Source organism: Neopsephotus bourkii, unplaced genomic scaffold, assembly GCF_033783945.1.
Source record: "Neopsephotus bourkii isolate Nb327-2 ecotype Australia unplaced genomic scaffold, CSIRO-AGI_Nbou_v1 NB_1770, whole genome shotgun sequence".
NCBI lineage: Eukaryota > Metazoa > Chordata > Aves > Psittaciformes > Psittacidae > Neopsephotus > Neopsephotus bourkii.
In genome coordinates this window covers 659,391-672,123 of record NW_026902244.1, presented here as the reverse complement: position 1 = coordinate 672,123, position 12,733 = coordinate 659,391, and the positions used below count along the sequence as shown (strand labels likewise).

The following is a 12,733-nucleotide window of genomic DNA, read 5'->3' as shown; positions in this document are numbered from 1 at the left end:
TCTTTGGTTACTTGGACTTTTCTAAACTCCTCAGCCTCCCCACACACACAGTTTTAAATGAGGCAATTGGGCACTCAACCAAGTTTGTATTAAAAGAATTAGGTTTGCCCCTTCCCTTTGTTGAATGCATCTTAAACTTGAAACTATTCATGCAAATGTGGCACCTTCATCAGCTTTACGTTTGTTAATATCTTCAGTAAATTTAGGTTGACTTAACATCATTACTAGACAGTTAAGTCAATTTTGATGGTTAGAACTATGTACTGTCTTTATAAAAAGTCAGCATTATTAGATTCCTAACTGCAGAAATGCTAACAACCAGTAAATCAGTGAAACTTGCAAAAATAAGAGAGTCTGTGGCAATAGTGCCTATTAGTATTTATAAGAGCTTCATTTTGTGGGAGAACTGGGCCAATTAAAAAGTGCCAGTTATAAATTACTCAGTTCACCCTGGCTTTAATTTAGAGGGCTTGGATAATCCTTGCTGTTTTAAAGATCAGTGTGAACTGAGAGGGAGAAAGGCTATTTAAATCCCTAGGAGTTTGCACATACTGAAATATGGGAGGGTCAGAATCAAGCACAGTCTGTAAATTTTTGCATATCAAAAAGCAATGTAAGCTTCTGAGGACCAGTGAAGTTTTTCTTGAGAAATTAAAACAAAACTGGTTCAAAATAAAGCTTACTCAGTGCAACTTGAAGGAGCTGCATAATAAAATCCTATTTAGCTGCACTTTGAATGTGGACTGTCTACAATTGCTGTCCTGATTCTAACAATTAGAATGAAGGCTAATGGATCTTTTGGGGTTTGGGTGTTTGTTTGTTTTTTTGGGGTTTTTTTTTGTTTTTTTTTTTTAATTTCCCAGAGTATTAGTAGTAAGTATTTAAAGGTATCTTCAGAGATTCTTCAGGATGTCTCAAACTAAACATTTTCAGTTGTACAATTGTGGCAAGCCCATCTCCTCCCCCAAAAGTTTACAGTCTAGTGACTGTCTCTGAATTCACAGATAAAACTGAACCCGATTTACCTTTGTTTTTTTTTTTTGTGGTTTGGTTGGTTTTTTTTTTTTGTTTTTGTTTTGTTTTGTTTTGTTTTTGTTTGTTTATTTCTTTGTAACTGTGGAACTCCCCTTCATTTCACTTACAGCTACATTGTATGGACAGAAGAAGTTATTGTCCTTCAGTTTCATATGACTACACTTGTAGCTACCGTAATGCATGGAATTTAAATAAATTTTATTATGTCTGCAAATCTCTGGGCTTTTATTTTTTTGATAAATCAGAGTTTAAAAGTAATTTTTTTTTTTCCTGCCAAGTGAACAAACCCCATAGTTCCTTGGATCTTAAACTAATGAAGAAATTAAATGCCAAGGAAACTCACTGTCTTGTTCATATTCTGGATTGGCTTAAGATTTCCACATATCTGACTGCTTCCTTGGAGTAAGCTCATGGATTTGAAAGCTGCAAAGACTATTTCTGGAGAATACTTAGTATTAGATTCCTAAATTGTTACACCTTTTAAATTTTTATGTTTGGTGGGAGTTTTTTTTAAAGCATTGAGAAGCATCTCAAGACTACATGATACTCTAGTAGAATTTTTCCACTTTTGGGCAAACTTAATGAGGGATTCTAAAGGTTCATTATTGTGAGGCTGGACTGAGTATTTATTATTAAACTGAAAAATTATGTGGTGAATTGAAATACCAGTAGATAGAAAGTCTGAGCATTTCCATTACTCATCCCATCTAGTACGTTTAATTACCATTTCCATAAATCCAGTTAATGTCACCGTGTCTGTCAAGGGAGGCTACATTATTTTGAATTCATTAACAGAATCTACATTATACAATTGAAGATATTGCTAACCTGTAGGAGGTTCTTACTTGGGTATAAAATATTTGCATTCTATGACAAATTAAAATGTAAGGCATAAATTACACAAATTGACTACAGTTTGAGTAGAAGAGCTGAAAGTACAAGATATTTGAATAGTCCTCAGATTACATCTCAACTTTTTCATTTCATCTTCATTCTACATTTTATAGTCCCATTTGTACTACTATTGAGTACAGCTAAATCTAGATGAAAGGAAAAAAAAGATAATGTGGCTTTGTTTGAAATAAATACTATTTGCTGATTCACTGATGTAATAAACTTTTTTTTTAAATTACCATTTTGAATACTTCCTTTTGTGAAAATGTGTGGTGTGCTGCTTTGAAGATGAAAAAATAAATAAATAAAGGAGCTGTGTGACCACTACAGCTGAAAGGAAGGAGAGGGGAAAAAATAAAGAAGAAAATAGCTGTTGGTTTGAAGCTGCAGGAACCCTAAGAGCCTATGTAACTGCTACCCTGTGATACTGGCAGAGTATTCCTAGGTCCTGGTGTGGGTGTAACTCATACCAGCAAAACTGTGTGTGTGTTTCTGCAGGAAGGAGGGATTTGGGGTTTTTGTTCCCCCCAGTATAATGACATTTCTGTCAGTCTGTGTGCAGTGTGGTACTGGTGAGGATCACATAAAGTTTCCCTGATTGTTGGCCAAAGTTTGTAGTGTAGCTGTGGCTGAAGTGCATAGCCATGATGTAAATTATAAAAACATAAATTAAAATTCTATAAATTAAGATCTTGTATGTTCTTGAACTGAAAGCCTTGGTATATGTGACAATAATTAAATGTAAAACAAAATAAATCTGAATGTGCAGCAGTACTAATTATTCTGCAACAGGAAAATAATGATTTGTTTGTGCAAGTTACAAGAAGTGAAGCACACTAAGTGGAGGAATGGGTACACCAATCGACTAACATTCCATCAACTACCTAATTGAAACTATTCCAGTTCCCTTGGTCATCTTTGCAGACAACAGGGAACCGGAACACAAACATGTCACTGGTTTCCTGAGACACTTCCTCTCGTAGTAAATTGTAAGCTTGAGCAACAACCTATTGATGATGGTGTAATAGTGTTGTAAGAAAAATAGCTGCTGTGAAGAGGTTTATCCACTGGGATATTTGCTGGTCATGAATTTTATGCCTCTCTATACAAATTTTTATCAGTGGCATAAAGAGCCCAGCGAAAATTGCTCAATGAAGAACCTCTGGTTTAGGCTACATATAGCACCAGTCAGTATATTAAAAACTATGTTAATTACGAGAAATGTGTTTTTATAAGTGTTTATTACTGAATATTACCTAAGAAAAAAAGATTGTTTCAATGTCCCGACTATTTGATTCTGTGTTACTCTAGCTTTTTGGTTCTTAATGCAGATTGTTTAAATGATGATGTTAAAGCAGATGAAATGTACTCCAGGCAAGACTGTTTTCTTCCTGAACTGATAGGTAAAGGGTCTTACTCTGTTGTTTTTGTATACCCTATAGAGGATTTGGTAAAAAAAAATATACCAACAAAATTGGAGTTACTACTGGAGATTTTATATTGTGAACCTGTTTCTTTCCTTATGTTTATTTTAACACACTGTAAACCTTACAAAACATTTCCTCTGGAGAAATGCTAGCAAGGACTCTAGTCTTAATATAAAATCGAAATTTATGCTAACAACCCCCAAATCTGTTGTGTGTATATATAACCTTTAGTAGTACATATCCTTACCTTGGCTTTCTTTCCACAAAAGTCTAAATTTCCAAGGTAAATCGGGGTTTTCTACATCTCCCCTCAGACACATACACCTAAAAAAGTTCACATACTTCTGAATAAGAGTAATAAGAGATATGACAAACAAGCTGTTGAATGAAAAAAAGCTACTCGAGGCTGTGCTTCTTTCATTGGTTAAGCCTGTAGAACTAGTGACAGGCAAAGGATTTTAACAAAACTTCGCCACACAGGTGCCTCTATTCTTCTGTTGAAGTAGTCTTTGAGTGAATAACTTCCACTGTGAGCACCCATCTCTGTGACAGTTAATTAGATTTTAGCTAGAGGCTTACACTGGGATTGCAGAGGAACACAATCTAAGGAAAACTAGTGCTTGAACTCCAAGGAGATTCTCTTCTGAGATCTATTTTGCAAGGGGCATAGTCCTGGATTAATTTCTGTATATTCTTTGTGCTAGCTTTGTTGAAAGCAGTACACTTGTAGAGACCTGGGATTTTGACATCTGCCATGAAATAACCTGGAGGAACACAAGCCTGGGAGTGGAACTTGTGGGATGCATGCTAAGGGAATCATCTTAGACCTCAAAAGACCTGTTTATAGCAGGAGCAATTGCCACTTGTACTTCCATTTTGATAGGAGAAAGTATAAAACCAGGGATATATAGAAACATCCTCTTAAATAAGTAATGAGGTGGAATGGCTTCTAATTATGTAATTTTAAATCTTAGCATTTGAATAAGTGTGACAAATGCATTAAGAGAAAATACATTTAAATTGAGGGCAACAGTAGAATATGTTTAGTGTTCAGCAATAGACATCAGTGATGAAAGTAACAAACCTCATTTCCCTTGTAAGACTATTTGTGAACCTTGGATTAAAAGCACACTCTAGTTCATATTCATTGCATGCTGTATTCAGCTGAAATATTTCTTATCCAGAGATTAACCTACTTACCCAAGACAGCTGTGTATGAGCTGTGTCAAACACCTTTCAAGAGAAAATGATCATACTAAGTCAGTTAAACCACTTTGAGTAAAATTTAGTCATGTCAGACTTAAAATGTTGCAGAAAAATATACTTGGATGAGACTGATATGTAAAAAAATTGTACTTGAGTCACCAATAAGTCCCTCTAGTTTTGTCCTATTAATGCTCTGCTGGCCCAGTACAGTCAGGCATCAAACATGCTGTTCAATCATCTCTTACAAGACTATGCTGGCTTATTTTCAGAAAGATGTTCCACTCATCTGACTTTTCTGGTTTAACATGCCACACTAGTATGTTGATGTTTTATTAAAACATGACTGCTCTAAAATATGCAAAGCCTGTGCAGAAATAGGAGCAAGGCTAATACAATTATCAGCTTATAAAACACCACAGCTGGTATCATCTGCACAAATTCTGCCCATGCTGAGAAGATTTTAATGAATCTGCCCTATTTGGCTACTCCATATGTTCCTGGCCTGTCGGTAATTTCTCTGATCAATACTTTATATGATTACATGGCAAGAAAGGACAGCTTTTCTTTTTCTTCCTAATTTATTTTGTTAATTTGTCTAAATCACAAATTAGAAAATCCAAACTTCCATTTTCAAGGGTTTTTTCACTCCTTAATATATTTTTCACTTTAATATCAATATATGACCATATAGTTCTTTCCTAAATCTGGGGAAGTCTGGAAGCCATCAACTATTCCATTGTTGCCCATGAACACTACGAGCAGAATGAAAACATAAATCATTATATAAAGCAGCTTGTCAAGAGAGGAGGGTGTTTTAATTCCTTTCACTTTGTACTGGCACACTGAAAGAGGAACTAACTTTGGAGACATCTGATGAGAAGGAATAAAGCCTTAAGTAGAAAAAGAGCAGGAAAAAAACCCAGAGTGAACGACTTAAGACTCCTGACTTCATGTGTATTTGACACCTGGACTTCAGAAGACTGGCTTGGCTAAACAGGGACCTTACAACAGCATTCCAGTGCAAGACATGAGGTAAAATCAGGAATAGGGTGCAAAGAAGGTATCTAAAAGCATTACTCAGGCATATAGAGGTTGACTTAGGAGAGCAAAAGCTCACCTACAATTAAAATGGGCCAGGATGTCGAGGGCAAAAAGAACTTCCACTGCTATAGTAGTAGCAAAAGACCAAACAAGCACATGGTGGGATGGATTAGGCTGTGATTTGGGGTCCAGCTCGGCTGCGTCCCAGGATGCGGAGAGCTGGATAAAGTCATAGCGAGACTGTCACCCTCAACGAGAGCCTGGGGAGCTTGGATCCTCCGCACCACGGGGGGGCACTACCACACCACGCACGCTCCCAGGATGGAGCGCAAGGGGGGGGGCTGCCGCCCCCGTACGTGCTCCGGAAGGCTGTGTGTGCGCAGGCGCGGTGGCTGCACGTGGCAGGCATGGCGCACGGCCTGGATCGCGCACAGGTACTGCGGGAAAGCGGGGGGGAGCGTAGCTGGCCGGGCCGTGTTGTGCTTGGCTTTAACCCCGGCTGCTGCCGGTGTTGCACCGTTGCAGGTGAAGAAGGCGGTGGAGGCGCTCTTGGCTTTCGCCAGAAGTAAATCCAAAGGAGGCCCGCTGCTCCTCAACGAGAACGAGAACTTCCATCTGCTGGTGACGGTCTGGAAGGTCCCGCGGGTGGCACAAGTTATCAAGATGTAAGGAATGCGCCCTCGGCCCTGCAGTGACAGGGACTGCCCGTGTCTTTTGGGTTGAAAAAGTGCGCTGTGCTCGTAATGAGCTTCATAGGGTGATTGGCGTGGGCCTGGTTGGTGAGGCCGCTGCTTTACACGCACACCACACACCACACACCACATTCGGGTGAGGGATGGCTCGGTTGTACCTGCTTTATGCAGCAGAGAATACCGAGTGTGTTGGCTGTCACTTGCAAGGTGTGTGCTTTTCAATTCTGAAGCTCAGGAAAAGGAATCGACAGCTTTTTTTGTCCTAGGCCATGAGCAAATCATTAGAAAGGTCCTTTCCTCTTATGATGCCCCAATTCGAGTATGAATTACAAGTTTTTTTCAAACTGTAGCCGTGCCATACTGAGAAAGTTCACACCTATTTATCTGGCACTGAAAAAGCATATTTACTACTGGATGTATTTGTGGTGTAAAGGAAGGAGGCAGGATGGTCCTGTTCCTCCCCTGGGACCTGTGTTGCAATTCAGGGCCCCTGGCAGGCCAGGTGGATTCAGTGTGTGTCTGGCTGGAGCCCTGTATGTGACTGTTTTCCTTTTACAGCTTTAGATGCTTTGAAGAGTGTCGAAGTTCCACCAAGGATATTTAGCAATTAACAAAGACCAGAATCCAGATACACAGCTCCTCTGTAGTGCCTGTTAAAGAGTAATGACCTTGCAGGGTAGACCTAGTTCGGGAAAAAACTTCTTTCTCCTCTTAGGCATTGCCTGTCTCTCTCATGTTCTCATTGTAGACCACTGCCCCATGGGATTCGCCCAGAAACAGCTGAGGTTTGCTTGTTCACAAAGGATGAACCAAACTTATCAGCAGAGCAGACTGAGAATCTGTACAAGAAACTTTTACTCCAGCATGGGATCAGAAGCATTAGCCAGGTAAGCAACTGGCAACCTCGCAGTGTAAAAGAATACTTAAATTCTTTGTAACTAGGAAATTATTTTATTGTTGTCTTTAACCCTCATTTAGGTGTTACCATGTGCTGAAGTTCTGATTGATGATTTGCAGATACTGTGCAGGAGATCCATCTTCAGTTCTTAAAACAAGTTCTGTGTCCTGTCCCTACTGATAGTCTTGAGCATTGTAAAGAAGTGCACCAAGATAGACCATCACTTACAGAAGTCAGTTCTGTGCAGTTCTAAGAAGTGTTCTAGGCTGTGTTTTCAGGTGTGTGAACTGGAGTAAATGAATTGTGTAACTTGTGTTGCAGATCATCTCATACAAAACTCTCAAAAAAGAGTATAAAATGTTTGAAGCAAAGCGTCGCCTCCTGAACAGATTTGATCTTTTTCTGTCTGATGACCGAATTAGAAGGCTCTTGCCCTCACATCTAGGAAAACACTTTTATGAAAGGAAAAAGTAGGTCTTTAAATTCTGCATATCCATTTTGGTTTTTTGTTGGTTTTTTTTTTGAAGGTTAGATTCTTCTTGGTGAAGTTTTGGTAGAGTGGGCTTGGGGAAGAGGTTGGTTTGGTTTGGTTTTGGGTTTGTATGTTTGGTTTTAATTTTTATTGGTTTTGGTGGTTTTGTTTTCTAAATTACTCCCATTTCTTTTTTAGGGTACCTTTATCTGTTAACCTGAAAGCCAAAAATCTTGCTAAGGAACTACAAAAACACATCCAGGGGACTACACTCCCAGTGACCAACAAAGGGTGCTGTTAGTAAGTATGAGCAGATTAATACTTCCCTTGAAGGATGGTTGTACCTTAACTGTAGAAACTTTTAAGTGAGCCTCTTTTATTCCATTAAGATGTGAGTAAAAGAGGTTAAGGGTCGCTACTCCAGATATGGGCCATTTTGAACCTTAATTTGTATAAAGAAATTAGTTTCACTTAATGAGCAGTTTTACTGTAAAACTTTACTTTTTGTCTCCTTTTCTTTATGCCTCAGGACTTTCCAAGCACCAGTCACTGTCAAACAGGATGTACAATCTTAGAAAAATATTACTGTTAAATTAGATAAAATCTCCTTCCAAAATACTCTATTTGTAACACATTTCTCATCTGTTGCGCATCTGAAAAGGTCTAAATTGGCAATATGAGGGAAAATAATGAGGGAAATGGGGTTGTGCTCTCTACAACTGCCTCAAAGGAGGGTGAAGTGAGAAAATGGCTGGTCTCTTTTTGCAAGTGATAAGTGATATAGGACAAGAGGAAATGGCCTCAAGCTGCACCAGAGGAGGTTTAGATTGGATATGAAGAACAACTTCTTCACCAAAAAGTTAGCCAGGCATTGGAACAGGCCGCCCAGAGAAGTGATGGAATTGCAGTCCCTGGAACTGTTCAGGGACTGTGTTGATGAGCCCTTAGTGACATGGTTTAGTGGTGGACTTGGCAGGCCTGGGGTAACACTTGGACTTGATCTTTGAAGGATCTGAGTTCTGTGATTCTATGAATATGCTTAGTAATATAATGCACAAGTAGCATGACCAAACACAGAAATGTTAAGACAGGTAAATCTATCCGAAGTTCTACTACAGAAGACTTCTGCAGTAGCCAGCTATCCTTTATGAAAGTTAATGGCAGATAAACAGGTGCTTTTAGTTTCTAGGTATGCCTGAAACCAAGTAACTTGAGGCGTGTTTATTTTGTCTACATATAAATGTTACTATTATTTTCTTTCAGTACAGCACGTGTAGGTCACACTGGAATGAAAGTGGATGCGATACTAGATAATATTGTTGCAGCAGCTGAGGTGATTGCTAAGAAGTTACCAAAGGTACTGCAGGTTGATTGCATTAAAGCCAAGTCTGTTTATAATTCAGCCTTGTTCTTTCTACATCATGTACTGGTTTTGTTATTGCAGAATTGGAAAAATGTGAAAATTCTTCACCTCAAAACACTGAAGTCAGTTGCGCTGCCTATTTACACTGCAAATCTCTCCAACTTGGATGAGCTTGACAGCCAGCCGTCTCTCAGTAAAAAGGAAGTAAAGGTAAACAAAAACTTCATACTTCCTGTAAAATCTAAGTGGAACAACCAGTTCTTTGGCGTGCTTCTATGCATTATACTCTCTGATGTGTTTGGTTTAAAAGTTTCAACAGTTGATTGCAGGCATTTGTGGCTACAGATGGGTTAGGTGCTCCTGACTTTATGTGCTTCAGATAATCAGTAACACAATGAATGGTGGAATCTTCCTGACAGATTGGAAGGCAAACTGGAAATAAATAAGTTAAACTGTAGGGATCTGAGAGTCAGTCTTGAAACTTCAGTTTGTATTGTTTGTTTATATTTGCCTTCTGAAAATGTATTCATTAATATATACATGGATTCGGAATCCGCACCATTATTTGTTGGCTAATCAGTGGCATCTGAATAATCCACAAGCTCATACACTTGTATGGATGGGGGGGCCCTCACATACTTTAGAAAAGATAGTAAATAATTAGTTACTCCTCTGTACTAAGTTCTGCTTGTTGGGTTCTTTTATGTAAAATAGATTTGGAGCATATATACTCAAAGACTATAATCTTTACATTATTGTTCACTTACTTATGAGCTTTTTCTAATAAACTGCTGGAAATATTTCACATATGATTGACAAGTTTAGGTCTGTTCAACCATACTGTTTAAATTAATGTTGCAAGACTGTCTTATTCTTAACTATATTAAAATAATTATACATTTAAAAATGTATACTTGGGGATTTGTCTGAGATATACTTCCAATTAATTTTAGAAGAGAATGAGCAAGAAACCAAAGAAGGCAGCTAAAAAACAGAAGTCAAGTCAAGTCACTTCAACAACTGAAATGAATGCTGCTGCTGCTCAGAAGCCTGTGGTAAAAGAGAAAGTAGGAGTTGTCCAAGAAGCAGATGATCATAATGATGAAGAAATTCCTCAACTTGTGCCTATGGAAATAACGAGCTTAGCTGAACTGAAGGTAATGATTTAATAATATCTAGAAACTCCCAGTTCAGTTAAAACTAAAGGTTTTGAACTGTTGAAATCTTTTGTTGCTTCTTAGGTATCAGTGTGTGTTAATACGCTTGAAGTGAACTGTTTTTTTGTGACTATATAATGAAAGCAACTGTTGAGTGTATGAGGGGGTGCTTTGTGAAGGTGGTTAGTTTGCTTTGGGCTTAGCTTTTTTTTAATATATAAGTTGTTGTGGGGTGGGGTTTTTTTTGTTTGTTTTTTGGTTTTGTGGGTTTTTTTGTTAACCCCCTCTTACAGTAATATGCAACATTAACAATCACATAATACAAATTGAGAGCTGGCAGCTTGTATGAAGTACTCTATGGACTTAACTATTGCCAGTATTGGAGAGGATGTGGATTGTGTCATTAACATGTCTGCAAAACTCCCAGGCTGATTATACTCACTTTTAACAAATATCTGGGAAAGATACTTGGATTAATAAAACAGTAACACTTAGAAATTCAAATTAGTTGTACTGCATTTGTGATTGGGACATATCCTTGAACTCTTAACTATGTGCTACTTCGGGAATACCCAAATGTAAATTATGATTATGTGCAAGCCTGCCAAAAAACCTCATTCAGGTTCAGGCTGCACTCATGTATGACAGGCCTACATTAGTGCAAGTGATGTGATTGCCAGAGGCCTGTTTCCAGAGACCAGTGACAGATACGAGTAGAGTTGGACTACATGAACTGTCCTGGTGACAGCAGCCTTTTTTCATGAGGGCCATTTGGGAATGCATGATGAACTCCAAGGAATACGAGGCTTAGTGTCATTCTGTGTGTGTACAGCTGGACTTCCAATAGAGCTGATCTGTACCCAGTCTATTAAGCTTGGAAATATGTCAAGAGGAGGACTGTGGTTTTAAGCTAGCAGAGGACAGTGACCTGACTGGTCAGGAGGATCCTTGCATCTGTCAGATCTATTTACTTACCTTTTTCTTTTTTTTTTTTATCCTTCTTACTATTTTTATGACTTAGCTATGTCTCACCTTCTGCTTCCAGAGTGAAATGTGAACAGATTATTTCGGCTAGGGCACTGTTCAATTTATAAAAAGCATTTGTCTTTTATAATAGATTTCATTGATGCTGCTTCCTGGAAAAAATGTAAAGATGTTTCTTAGGTGGAAGGTTAATTTATGTGTCTTAAATACAGGCAGTGAAACCAAGTCTAGGAAAAGGTGACAGCGTGGTCAAGAAAGTGAAAACACCCCTTGGTAAGAGAAAGAAACAACCTCCAGCTCTGGAGACTCCAAAACATGAAGCTGCAGAAGAGCGTGCAGACTTGCAGACAAAACGGAAAAAAACCAAGCAGCTCAGCATGCCAAAGGAAGCAGTAAAAGAAAAAGAGACAAAAAAGACTACCAAAAAACCTGAAGCAAAGTCTTTTGGAACACCCAAAGCTGGCAAATTAATCCAGTCAGCCAAGAAGTCTTCAAAAACACCAAAACAAGCATCAAAGAAAGTGCACAAGCTCCAGACACAATGAGGTGTTGTCTGTTGTAATACATTTTATATAGTCATTCACCGGCATTATTTAGTAAAAAATATATTGATGAAGTAGAAGACCTTAAGAAAATCTCATGCCAAGGGTTTGGTTGTTTTTTCTTTTACTGAGACCTGTAATGAATCAGTTATGTTTCTTTCTGACTGATGAGCTGGAGTAAATAAACTGAAATTGGCTTTATTTCTTTACCTTTTCATCTTTTCCTGGCCCTAACTAAAAGCATTCAAATCTTTTAAGTGTCAAAGGGCAGGGAGGGGACTATTCCAGGAGAAAAAAGCTGAGATATTTTGTAACTGATACTTTCCTGAAGCACAGCTTAGTAGTGAAATGGACAAGGACTGAAGCAAGATGCATGCATACCAAAAGCAGCAATCTGTTCAACATGGGATTAAAAATGTGAAATAGCTGCTACTATTTTTTCTTAAATTGTTCAATATAATGAAAGCAAGTTGATATCTGTCAATCTTATTCCAGACATTTAAGTCCATAGCCTGATAACAAGCCAATTTTAATGTGATTTTTAGCTATTTTTACCTAGGGTATTTGTGTGTTGGGTTTTCTGGTTTGGTTTGTTTTAAAGCACAGACCATTTTATCGTTGTATGCTTTGACCATTTATACTTTATGACATGAAGCAAAATCTCCTTACCTTCACTTTTGGGCTTTATTTCAGTTGAGGAGATCCCTGCTGGGGACAGTTCTGTTTTCTTCCATCTTAAAACCATCAAAGGCTGTATGAATTCAGGTGTGCCAGCTGCGTGAACCAGTCCTATGAAGGCATGAAAAAGATACTTTGCCAAACTGAAAGCTGATAGATTTGAAATTTTACAGAATAACCAAATTGTTGCTCACTGTATAATTGCTTCATATCCTTTTCAGGATGACAATACAAGGCAGTTTTGTGATAGGGGAGTGAGGCAGAGAAAAAGCTTATTTTCAAACTCATTTTGTGAGAGTATATTACATCTTGTGCCCTAGGGAGAGATAAGTTTGGTGTACACA

The 12,733-nt window shown here is 38.2% G+C and overlaps 2 protein-coding genes and 1 long non-coding RNA gene across 3 annotated transcripts in view; 2 read left to right on the top strand and 1 right to left on the bottom strand.

Moving 5' to 3' along the window:
- The window catches only part of RRN3 (RRN3 homolog, RNA polymerase I transcription factor), a 133,942-nt gene that overhangs the window by 97,432 nt on the left and 23,777 nt on the right, over positions 1-12,733 (top strand). The window lies entirely within an intron of this gene.
- LOC133226188 (uncharacterized) overlaps positions 1-12,733 on the bottom strand; it is a 35,186-nt gene that overhangs the window by 21,231 nt on the left and 1,222 nt on the right. The window contains exons 2-3 of the long non-coding RNA XR_009729440.1: positions 12,381-12,500; positions 3,604-3,680 (exon numbers count right to left, since the gene is read on the bottom strand). This is a non-coding gene — a long non-coding RNA (uncharacterized LOC133226188). The remainder of the gene's footprint in view (positions 1-3,603; positions 3,681-12,380; positions 12,501-12,733) is intronic.
- Positions 5,957-11,912, top strand: RSL1D1 (ribosomal L1 domain containing 1). Its single transcript, XM_061379403.1, has 9 exons — positions 5,957-6,037; positions 6,129-6,268; positions 7,044-7,182; positions 7,515-7,663; positions 7,864-7,965; positions 8,929-9,022; positions 9,110-9,238; positions 9,982-10,185; positions 11,382-11,912. Exons 1-9 carry the CDS (start codon positions 6,011-6,013, stop codon positions 11,712-11,714), a joined length of 1,317 nt encoding a protein of 438 aa, XP_061235387.1. The 5' UTR covers positions 5,957-6,010; the 3' UTR covers positions 11,715-11,912.

Coding starts and splice junctions, on each gene's coding strand:
- RSL1D1 (XM_061379403.1), top strand. CDS start 6,011: ATGGCGCACGGCCTGGATCGCGCACAG. Junction 6,269..7,043: donor GTGGCACAAGTTATCAAGAT/GTAAGGAATGCG, acceptor TTCTCATTGTAG/ACCACTGCCCCATGGGATTC. Junction 9,239..9,981: donor TCAGTAAAAAGGAAGTAAAG/GTAAACAAAAAC, acceptor AATTAATTTTAG/AAGAGAATGAGCAAGAAACC.